We start from the raw sequence: 11,800 nt of genomic DNA on the forward strand, positions 1-11,800 counted from the left end.
TTTTACAGAAGGTCATGCTTTAATGTCTTAATGTCTGCAGTAAACCGATTTGTTTAGGGGAAAATCATGTCTTAATATCTTCAAACCCCAGCGAGCGAGACAACAGTGACTGCATGTGTCAAGAAAACAACTCAAAAGATGTTATTTATTGGAGAGGAACCAGACTCCACTGGGAGAGAGACAGTCCTCCTCTGACTTTACCATAAATATATTTATGCCAATATTATTTATCTGTATAGTGTGACATCACAGGACAATGCCGAAAATCGTACTGGTCCTAAAAATAGGCTTCTTTTCTTGTTTTGAAGTGATATGAGCTGGAGTTCTTGATAAGTTATGACTGGGAACCTCCTTTAGAATGACAGAAATATGATCAAATGTAACAGGGACACAAACTTCACCAGCGTGTTTCATGACAGGAAGTAGGTCAGAGTTGCACCTGAGTAACCGCACAGAGAACTGAAGCACGTGATCAGAAACACACATGCACTTTATCATTATTATATGTGATGATTTCATTTCTCAGGATGATTAAAGCTGGAACTGAACTGACCTGGAACTACTCTTACAAAGCAGGAAGTGAACCTGATCATGAGCTGCCCTGTCGCTGTGGGAACAGGAACTGTCAGGAGGTTCTCATCTGAACCGTGTCACAGCGTTTGATGTGGTGATCCTGTTCAATTCTGTGCATTTGTTCAACTTTGACATATTCAACTGCTCTCTAGGGGGCTCTTTTGGTTTGTTTGATCTGAAACAGAGATATTGAAATAAAATTCAAACAAGTTAAATTAAAAACATACAAAGAAATAACTATTGGTTGAGTACTTTTTGTAAAAGTGAAAAGCAAATGTGTAAATGAGCAGTGCAATTACATGCACAAGAATATTCCCACAGTTATCTGAATTTGATCTTATTCTGATCGTATCTATCATGTGTTAACCTGATAAAGCCAATATCATGACATCTGACACATGCCTGTAAACACCTTAGTTGAATTATTCTTTGTAATGGATATATCTATATCTCTAGATGATGATCGTAATTGTGCTGGAAGCTTTTATAAACATGTAATACACTTCGATATAAACTGGCAAAATCAGTCTCTGGAGGCAGAACGTAGTTACTCTATGACCATGTGCTACACGGACGTGTTTACATATGCTCCTACAAACGTCAGGTGGTGGATGCCGCAACTGGGCCACCACCTGCAGCCGGGAGCCACGGAGCTTAATAAGCACATTTTATAAGCACATTTCAGCTGTTTGTCCATACAATGAAAGCAAATGTGTGGCATGACACTGCTGGCTGTTTGATGGTCCAAAAGTCACATTTAGGCAGCATAAAAGTAATCCACACGACTCCAGTCGATCAATTAATGTCTTTTGAAGTAAATCGATATGTTTGTGTAAGAAACACTTCCTGCTTCCAGTCGACCCATCACGGAACTGTTGCATGACGTAAGTGCAATTGCGCATTCATCTGAGAAGTTGGAAGCGTGTGCTTCGTTTACAACAGAGGAACGAACCTCACGTGAGAGTTTGTTCATTTCAAACAGCAATGCAGCGGTGGGCAGAAGCAACAATTTAAAGTTAAAAACGTTTTAATTGTCGACTTGTTTCTTACACATATCGATTTTCTTCAGAAGACATTCATTAATCGACTGGAGTAAATATGCCTTTTGGACCGGCCAGCAGCGTCATGCAACAGCTCCGTGATGGGTCGACTGGAAGCAGGAAGTGTTTCACATTTGCTTTCATTGTATGGACAAACAGCTGAAATGTGCTTATAAAAATCTTCATTTCAGTTCTGCTGAAGAAGGAAAGACATACACATCTGGGATGGCTTAAAGGTGAGTAAATAAAATCCAAAACTTGGACATTAAAATTTTGCTTTTTATATACAGGGCCTTGAAAAAGTGTTCAGACCCCTGATCAGTTCTCATATTACTGAATTAAAAAATGGTGCACTGAAATTTCATCCTGATTGATATTTTAAAACACTGGAAATCAATTATTGTTAGGTGACATTGGTTTTATGTTAGGGAACATAAACTGAAATATTTCAATAGAAGTGCTCCGTCTCATGCTAGGGTGTCTCTGGGACAGCTCATATCTTTACAGGAAGATATTAGCCTTAATTGTCTTTAGGCTCCCAGTGAGCAAGCCAACAGTGGCAAAGATGTTAATGCACAACCTTTGGGGGAAACCAGGCTCAGCCAGTTCCCCACTGGCTATATAACAATGGCAATATTGTTTGTGTAATAGAAGCTATGGTTAAAAAAAAATAAAATGTTGGCAGCATTTTAATCTGAGGACCTAACACGGAGCCCTGCGGCACTCCTAATCTGGATGTTTACACAAGTGTAAGGTCTGATATGATCGAAGCAATGCCAGTCCACAAATGCCAACAATTCTAAAACCTAGCCAATAGAATTGTGAATCCATGTCAAAGGCAGCACCAACATCTAGAAGCATCAGAATAAATGCAGCTGTGGTATAAAGCCATTTGTAACTGATAAATGCAGTCTTTGTACCATGAATTCTTCACATACACTTCTCTGTAAAAGTTTCTACTTAATCAGAACACCAGACTTCAGGATTAGTAAACACCAAAAGCACACAGACATTAAGAAAAGGGAGTTTTATTAATCATGTTAAAGTGCTAAAACAATAAAAAGAGTTTTATTTAGAAGTCTTGTGACTGGACGTCTTTGCTGGTGTTGCTGGCAGCTTTGGTCTTCTTGGGCAGCAGTTGTGCTTGGATGTTGGGCAGAACGCCTCCTTCAGATATTGTGACACCTCCAAGCAGCGTGTTCAGCTCCTCATCATTACGCACCGCCAGCTGGATGTGACGCGGTGCAATACGCATTTTCTTGTTGTCACGGCTTGCGTTGCCCGCCAGCTCCAGCACCTCTGCGCATAGATACTCAATTACCGCCGTCAGATAGACCGCTGCGCCAGAGCCGATACGCGCTGCGTAGTTTCCCTTCCGCAGGAGACGTGCGATGCGGCCTACTGGGAACTGAAGGCCCGCACGTGTCGATCGAGACACTGATGTTTTAGTCTTTGCAGCGGTCGCCACCATTTTCTTTCCACGACCAGACATGATTAACAACTGTAAGAGAATTTATACAGGCAGCAGCAGACATTTAACTACTCGCAGAAAAATGCAAAGCAACAGCACTCACTTCACCTGATTCATTACAAGGTTCTCCCCTTACAGAATACTCCAGTCATTATGTAACCTTTATAAGGGCAGTTTTATTCTACATGGAGAGGGTCCCCTCATGGGGGCAGCCATTGAGTAGTTTTTAGATGATCATGTGACCCTTCAATCTCATTAACCACCCTGTTATTGGACACTTATGATTGGTCACAGATTAAAACTTCAGTGGCATCAGGAACCAAAAACAGTTCATCCTTAAGGACATCTATCAGAGTACTTATAGAGACTACATATACAAATAAAAGCTCAACGAAATTGTGCAAATGAGCACAACTCAAAAGTTGTTTATATAATAATCATTAACACACTTAAAACAATTAAAACTCACCAGTTATCAGCTACAAACAAAGCACAGAAACTGTTCAGTTGTTGTTTATGACCGTCGCCTTTTTATAGTAGATCCTTAATTGAAATAAATTGAAATTCAGGTGTGTAAAGGTGTCTTGTGACCAATCAGATGTTTTAACCAATTAGTAAATTGCGCAATTACTGACAACACACTTTACAAGAGCTTGACGAATTTCAAGACTATTTACAACATATATATATATATATATATATATATATATATATATATATATATATATATATATGCAATAAATACTGCATATATATATATATATATATATATATGTACTTTATTATATATTTATTTTATGATGCTTTTATTGTTTGTTTTGAATCGTGCTTTAACCACGTGTGCTGTTGATGTCACATGACCGCTACTGTGATCATGTGACTGTGATCATATATGGTTCATGTGTGTTTATGTGCAGTAATAATCAGTCATGACTCGCGTGTTGATCGCGTTCTGTCTGGCGTTCATACGCGTTCAGAGCGACGCGTTGATTCCGCCGCATGAGGAGGTCGCGCGCATGGCTCGGTTCGTCATCAATAAGTGTGATTGGGCTTCAATGGCGACGATCTCCACTCATGACCCGGTCAAAGGTCAGCCGTTCTCCAACGTGTTCTCCATCAGCGACGGACCCGCGGGGAACGGGACCGGTACACCGTACATGTACCTGACGCACATGGAGATATCAGTGCAGGATTTACAGGTATATCGAAATAAAGTTCACCATGTTTTTACTATAGAAACACTAACTGTAGTGCAATAATGTACATATAGGATTACAGTACATACTAACTCTTATATAAATACACTTTGCCATTGGGTATTTTAATATCCTGGTCATATTCACTTTAAAGAAAAGCCAGTACCAATGAAGAACATGAAGTATATATACTATACATACTTTATCATTTAAATCTTTTTTTCTCTTCACATTGCGTTTATGAGAATAAGGGGTGAAAACTGTCATGAAAATAATGTCACAATTTCAAAAATCTTAATTACCCTAAAAATAGGCTTCATTTTCTATATGTAAAATATGATTTCTTCTTTGTTTGTTTTTGACAGTTTTTGACCATCGCCCCATGGGTTTTACTATAGTAACACTAACTGTAAAGTAATGCTGCAGATAAATATAGTTCACATCCTTATTCAAAATGACTTGGATTCATTAAATAATCCATTATAGTTTCTAAATGTGTTTAGTTTAATATTTTGCATAACAAATTCAATACATTGATTTAACCATATTAATGAGGGCAATTCATGCTTTTACATGTAATTACTATGCAAGAACTATGATGTATTTAAATGTAATTATTGAAACATTACAATTACAGTAGCTTTATGTAACTTCTGCTTTATGTAACATACACAGCATGAGTCAGCAAACATACATTACAAGAGTGACACAGCACTTTTACCGTTATCAGCTGCAACAGTCACTGAAGATTGTGTGTGTGTATGTGTGTATGTGTTTGTGTATGTGTGTATGTGTGTGTGTGTGTGTGTGCGCGTGCGTGTGTGTTTGTGTGTGTGTGTATATGTGTGTGTGTGTGTGTTTGTGTGTGCGTGTTGTGTGTGTGTTTGTATTTTTGTATATGTGTGTGTGTGTTTGTGTATGTGTGTGTGTGTGTGTGTGTGTGCGCGTGTGTGTGTGTTTGTGTGTGTGTATATGTGTGTGTGTGTGTGTTTGTGTGTGCGTGTTGTGTGTGTGTTTGTATTTTTGTATATGTGTGTGTGTGTGTGTTTGTATTTTTGTATATGTGTGTGTGTGTGTGTTTGTGTGTGTGTGTGTGAGTGAGTGCGTGTGTTTGTGAGTGAGTTTGTGAGTGTGTGTTTGTGTGTGTGAGTGTTTATTTAGTTTATTAAGATTTAAAAATACATTGTTTATTGAATATTAATGGAGCAGCATAATTTGTCTGATAAGAAATAATTCAAATTGTTAAAAAAAAAAGGTTTGATCAAGTGGCAAAAAATCAAGTGGCAAGGGGGCCACACTTGAGGGAAAAGGCCCCTGGGGGGTTACAGTAATATAATAGTTATAAGACACCATTTTTCAACTCATGCAAATACTTTTGAGACAGCAAGAGGCTTTTTTATGTAACAAATGATTATAATCCTTATTTAAAAAGAAACACTCTTTTTACCCCAAATATTATTCTTTCACTCATTAGACAGTAATTGAAAAACTTTTGTTTTAATCACTGAAAATGACAAATTAGTATTTTGTCTCAAAATAATTATTTCAGGGAGTCTCATTTTAAAAGTTATTAAATGTTCAGTCAAATTACCTCAAAATGAAAAGTTTTTTTTTCTCTCCAATTTGGAATGCCCAATTCCCAATGCGCTCTAAGTCCTCATGGTGGCGTAGTGACTCGCCTCAATCCGGGTGGTGGAGGACGAATCTCAGTTGCCTCCGCGTCTGAGACCGTCAATCCGCGCATCTTATCACATGACTTGTTGAGTGCGTTACCGCGGAGATGTAGCGCGTGTGGAGGCTTCACGCTATTCTCCGCAGCATCCACGCACAACTCACCACACGCCCCACCGAGAGCGAGAACCACATTATAGTGACCACGAGGAGGTTACCCCATGTGACTCTACCCTCCCTAGCAACCGGGCCAATTTGGTTGCTTAGGAGACCTGGCTGGAGTCACTCAGCACTCCCTGGATTCGAACTCATGATTCCAGGGGTGATAGTCAGTGTCAATACTCACTGAGATACCCAGAGCCCCAAAATGAAAAGTTTTAAGACAGGAAAACCACCAGAAACAGTTCATAGGTGCCTACACACTTTTGTTGTGGAAAAAAAGGGACCTACAGTACTATATGTGACATTTGTGTGAGTTTGAGCTTCTCAGTTGTTTAGTGAAGTGTTGTGCTAGTTTGTGTTACTATTTAGTGTTTTGGAAGAACAAATCAAAAGTGTCTTTCACTGCAGGGGGTCTAGAAGGAAATAAAGTTGATTGAAGCAATGACATCATGAGTTGTGTTTGTGATTGACAGGTGAATCCTCAGGCGTCTCTCTCCGTGTCTCTCGCTCAGACAGGTTACTGTAAACATCACGGCTTTGATCCTCAGAGTCCTCTGTGTGCTCACATCATTCTGTCTGGATCTGTTGTGGAGGTATGAAACTTTATTACAAACAGATTCGAATGTAGTTCAGTATAAAACACATTCATGCTTTCATAATCAGCAGCACTAAAAGAGCTTTTTTTCTAATAACTTTAGTTTTTTTATTCTAAACACTAAAACTTTAGTTTTCCACTCTCTCTCTGACCCTTAAAATTAAACTGGCCAATTTTGTGCTTCTGTTTCTTTCTATGTGAACGTCGTCTTCATTTTAAATGAGAAGCAGAGTTTTTCTGCGTTCACACATGAGCTGCGGGTTTGCTGTCAGATCCAGTATAGTTTTTACAGCCTCTGTGCAGCTGTTTATATTGTCAGAGATTCATCAGACTGAAATGATCAGAAATGATTTCTTGTTGAAAATAAACTTAACGTAGTGATTCTTCAGAAGAATCTGCGGAGCAGTAGGTGCTACACACACACACACACACACACACACACTCACACACAGACACACACACACACTACTCACACACACACACACACTACTCACACATACTCACACACACAAACTCACACACACACTACACACAAACTCAAACACACACACACACACACACACTACACACAAACTCAAACACACACAAACACACACACACACTCACACACACACACACACTACACACACACACTACACACACACACACAAACACACACACACACACTACTCACACATACTCACACACACACACAAACTCACACACACACACACACACTCTCACACACACATACACACACACACACACACACACACTACTCACACATACTCACACACACAAACTCAGACACACACACACACACACACTCACACACACACTACACACACACACACACACACACTCATACACACACTCTACTCACACTCACTTACACACACACACACACACACACACTGATACAAACACACACTCACACTACACACACACACATTCACACTCATACACACACACTACTCTCTCACACACACACACACACACTACTCTCTCACACACACACACACACACTACTCACACACACACACACTCACACTCATACACACACACTACTCACACTCACTCACACACACACGCTACACACACACGCTACTCACACACACACACACGCTACACACACACACACTACTCTCACACACACACACACACACACACACACACACACACACACACACTACACACACACACAAATACACACACACACTCTCTCACACTCACACTATACACACTACACACACTTTCACACACTTAGTTTCAATAAAACTCTTTTGGACTGGAGAGGAACCTTTGAGTTCTAAAAGTGACATTATGTTTTTATTGTACAGTGAATTGTTGTTCTTGATATGAGGTATGTGAGCAGCTGTGAGTAATGAAGGTGTGTTGTTGTTGTTGTTGTTGTTGTTGTGCAGGTGAATGGCTCAGAGGCGTCTGATGCTAAAGTGTCTCTCTTCAGCAGACATCCAGAGATGATCGACTGGCCCACTGATCATAACTGGTTCTTTGCCAAGATGAACATCACTCAGGTGTGGGTTCTCGATTACTTTGGTGGAGTGAAAACTGTGTCGCCTGAAGAATATTACAGAGCCACACCGTACAGAAAACACCGCGGTGAGTTACCGTGTTTACTTCACTGCTGCATGAGGGATACAGCTACAATAATATTTCATAATATCTCTTTGAGAATATTTGATGTATATATCAGAGGAAGCATCATTTTAATCAAACATCCTTTAGGACAGGTGTCGTGATGGGATCTGAAACATTTCAGACAATAACAATTTGATTCTGAAATCATGAGAAATGTGATTATTGTAGACAGTGATTGTGTAAGGAATAATTGATGACGGACTGTTGAATTATTGAAAAATAAAGCACACCCGCGCGTCGTGACCGTTGCACCTCGGGTGTGTTTTATTTTTCAATAATTCAACGGTCCGTCGTCAATTATTCTGCTTATACCACGGTTACCACACCTTAAGACCTCGTTCAGGGTTTTATCTCGACATTTTCTGATTTTCGCCCCTAAAACGCTCTTGTGATCGGAACTACTTTCTTTCGCCACGGATTCAGCGTCTTGCTCTGATACAGCTGAAGCCTTCGCTGAAAACGTCACTTTAGAACTAGTATCGGAGGATCGCGAGGCTTGCACTGCTTTACTGGAGCACTTACTGGAGTAATGAGGTAGTGCGTGTGTGTATGTGTGTGTGTGTGTGTGTGTTAGTGAGTGTATGTGTGAGTTTGTTTTTGAGGGATCGAAAGAGAGAAACTCAGAAACTGAGAGAGATCGTCTGTGGGATTACCTTTATTTGTTGCAGTTCTCGTCAGATGTAACATCGCTTCAAAATCGCCAATATGTAAGTTTAAGCAGTTTCTCAGCAGCAGTGAGTGTCGCCATATTTCCGATGTAAACCTGAACAACTGTTTTAACCCCACTGAGATGCAGATGTGCACTGACAGTTTTTCACTCAAGTAAGTGTGTGCGTAACACGTATAATTTATGTGTGTCCACGTGTGTGGGAGTGTGTATGTGAGAGGGGGAGCATGAGGGTGTTTCCCACAGATATTTCAGATAATATAGAAACTGTTGTATTGATTGTGTATCTAAATTTGATACAGCTCAAGCCTTCATTGCTAGTTCGAAAACGTCACTTTAGAACTAGCAACAAAGATGCGCTGCTTTTTGGCATTGAAGTAAAAAGGTAGTTTGTGAGTGTGAGTGTGTGTGTTTGTGTGTAGTGTGAGTGTGTGTGTGTGTAGTGTGAGTGTGTGTGTGTGTTTTTGTGTGAGCGTGTCTGTGTGTGCGTGTGAGCGTGTCTGTGTGTGCGTGTGAGCGCGTGTGTGCGTGTGAGCGCGTGTGAGCGCGTGTGTGCGTGTGAGCGCGTGTGTGCACGTGAGCGTGTGTGTGTGCGTGCGTGTGTGAGCGTGCGTGCGTGAGCATACGTGCGAGCGCGTGTGAGCGCGCGTGAGTGTGTGTGTGTGCGTGCGTGCGTGCATGAGCGTATGTGCGTGCGTGAGCGTACGTTTGTGTGAGCGTTTGTGTGAGCGTTTGTGTGAGCGTGTGTGAGCGTGCGTGTGTGTGAGCGTGTGTGTGAGCGTGTGAGCGAGCACGTGTGTGTGAGCGAGCGCGTGTGTGTGAGCGAGCGTGTGAGCGTGTGAGTGTGTGTAAGTGTGGGGGAGATGAGGGAGCTTTTCAATTGAAATTGAGATAAATTTAGGATATTAAAGAAGTTGTTTGTCATTCTTAACCGATGACTTTAACCAATGTCTTTGTTTTAATTGGTTATTTTGTTGTGGTGGCCTGTACGGCTCTTTGAAATAATTTGGCGAATTGATATGGAACCGTTATGCGGTCAAGACCTGACAATAGATAATGCTGTCAAGACCGTTAGAGGGCGCCGCATGCTCACACAACGCTGAATGCAGAAACGCAGCCTTTTAATATTTAGTAATCGCACAAAGACATATTGTCATTTCAATCTTAATTCAATCAATCATAGAGCATTAATGGATATCATAACGATATCTCAGAAGTCAAAGTCTGCAGGTTTCAAAGTGTTTTGGATGGTTTCCCTCATCATGTACCCAATAGGTAAGTGCCGCTTTCACAACCGTCACGTTCGTTAATGCTGTTTTTTCCACATTAACGTGAGAACGAGACAGAATAAAAATTCAATATTACATGTTCTTAGCAGCGCAAACCCTTCTACATATTGTGGCTATTATAATTTCTGAGTTTTAACAAAGTGTGTTACTAATTAACTATAAATCGACCATCATCTTCTACGCATTTGACATCTTCCCAACAGTGACTATACTGTATAATATTGAGATTCATCTTTTGACACTTGAGAATAATTGAGGGACTATTACAAACGGTGCAAATATTCAATTCATGAAGACAACACAACATATTAAGAGCCAATGGGATGTAAACTTTTGAACAAGATGATTTGTGTATAATGATTTTATTGTTTCTTGTAGGATATTTGTTATGTAGCTTTTCAAGGGCAGGACTAAACAATATGATCTTTTATCGCTTATATTTGTATAAATTCTGAAAGGGGATGCAACTTAATATACAGTATATACTGTAAGATTATTAAACTTGTGTGTTGCTTATATAATCAGTACCAATATTACAATCCTCATACCTTGTGTTTCATCTATTTTTCATACTTTTGGGATTGTCAGATACTGTAAATAGCTTATCCACTCTTTATCTAAAAAGCACTTTATTTTCTTCTACGTTCATCTCTTACTTGCCTTTTTATTTATGTTGTATCTTTCTAGGGATTGTTTTTCAGATAATATTTGAGTTTGTTTTGGCTTTAGGACAATGACAATATAAAAGCCAATTATTTAATGTTGTCTTTAGAACATTATGAGTCATTGAATCAGTTTTGAAAGAAATGAATTGAACTTATGAAGCTGAAATAAGAGTCTTGTGACATGTTTGTATTTCCAGTGTTTGTTAGTTTTATATTGCTTTTAATGTTGAATATATCATAAATGTTTGATATATCATTGAGCTCTAACTGCAGCTTTGGTGTGTTTGTTTCAACAGGAAATGACTCACAATAATCTGATGAAGAGAAAATCATCGTCATTTAAGAGCCTCTGATGAATAAATGAATGTTCAACGCTGTGTGTTCATTTTATAACCGTTCAGCTTGTTTACAGACACTGAAGTGTGTTTTTGTGTGCTCATATAATATATCAGAATACAGAACATTAATTAAACGAAACATTAATGTAAAGAGATTCTGTTGATCAATATGCTTCTGGAAGCATTTTGTAAAATAATCATTTTTGCAGTTTGCACAAGCGATTCTAACAGTGGAAATGCAATTTTAGCATTTTTCATTTCTGCTCAAAATTGCCAAAGTGTTTATTTTTTCAGTGATTTCATCTATCAGGTTCAGTACATTTATATTGAACCCCTAGTTTCAGTTTGTACACACCGTTGAAGTCTTCATCCCTTAATAAGTTTGTACTTCTTTTAAACGCTAAGATTAGAGAGCTATAAAAGTGTGTTGAGTGTGTGAAATAAATATTTATTCTGATTCAAATCATTGAAAATGTTTTGACTTTTTTGCTT

General features: G+C 39.3%; 3 protein-coding genes across 6 annotated transcripts in view; 2 read left to right on the top strand and 1 right to left on the bottom strand.

The window, feature by feature from the left end:
* setdb2 (SET domain bifurcated histone lysine methyltransferase 2) overlaps positions 1-826 on the top strand; it is a 13,847-nt gene extending 13,021 nt beyond the window's left edge. For 3 of the 4 annotated variants that reach the window (XM_051702048.1, XM_051702047.1, XM_051702046.1), the window contains one exon: positions 527-826. In XM_051702048.1, coding sequence (XP_051558008.1) covers positions 527-644 — 118 coding nt within the window. In that variant the 3' untranslated portion in view covers positions 645-826. The remainder of the gene's footprint in view (positions 1-526) is intronic. The other variant, XM_051702049.1, reaches the window with a different exon arrangement.
* Positions 827-2,407: 1,581 nt separating this feature from the next.
* Positions 2,408-3,617, bottom strand: LOC127443475 (histone H2A, sperm). The gene is made up of 2 exons (XM_051702119.1): positions 3,554-3,617; positions 2,408-3,114 (listed from the first exon to the last, which is right to left on the bottom strand). The coding sequence occupies exon 2, from the start codon at positions 3,103-3,105 to the stop codon at positions 2,686-2,688; it is 420 nt and encodes a 139-aa protein (XP_051558079.1). The 5' UTR covers positions 3,106-3,114; positions 3,554-3,617; the 3' UTR covers positions 2,408-2,685.
* Positions 3,618-3,954: 337 nt separating this feature from the next.
* creg1 (cellular repressor of E1A-stimulated genes 1) lies at positions 3,955-11,771 on the top strand. The gene is made up of 4 exons (XM_051702113.1): positions 3,955-4,283; positions 6,587-6,706; positions 8,112-8,310; positions 11,267-11,771. Exons 1-4 carry the CDS (start codon positions 4,014-4,016, stop codon positions 11,281-11,283), a joined length of 606 nt encoding a protein of 201 aa, XP_051558073.1. The 5' UTR covers positions 3,955-4,013; the 3' UTR covers positions 11,284-11,771.
* Positions 11,772-11,800: the final 29 nt, after the last annotated feature.

The sequence above is a fragment of the Myxocyprinus asiaticus genome, chromosome 7 (assembly GCF_019703515.2).
Source record: "Myxocyprinus asiaticus isolate MX2 ecotype Aquarium Trade chromosome 7, UBuf_Myxa_2, whole genome shotgun sequence".
Classification (NCBI taxonomy): Eukaryota; Metazoa; Chordata; class Actinopteri; order Cypriniformes; family Catostomidae; genus Myxocyprinus; species Myxocyprinus asiaticus.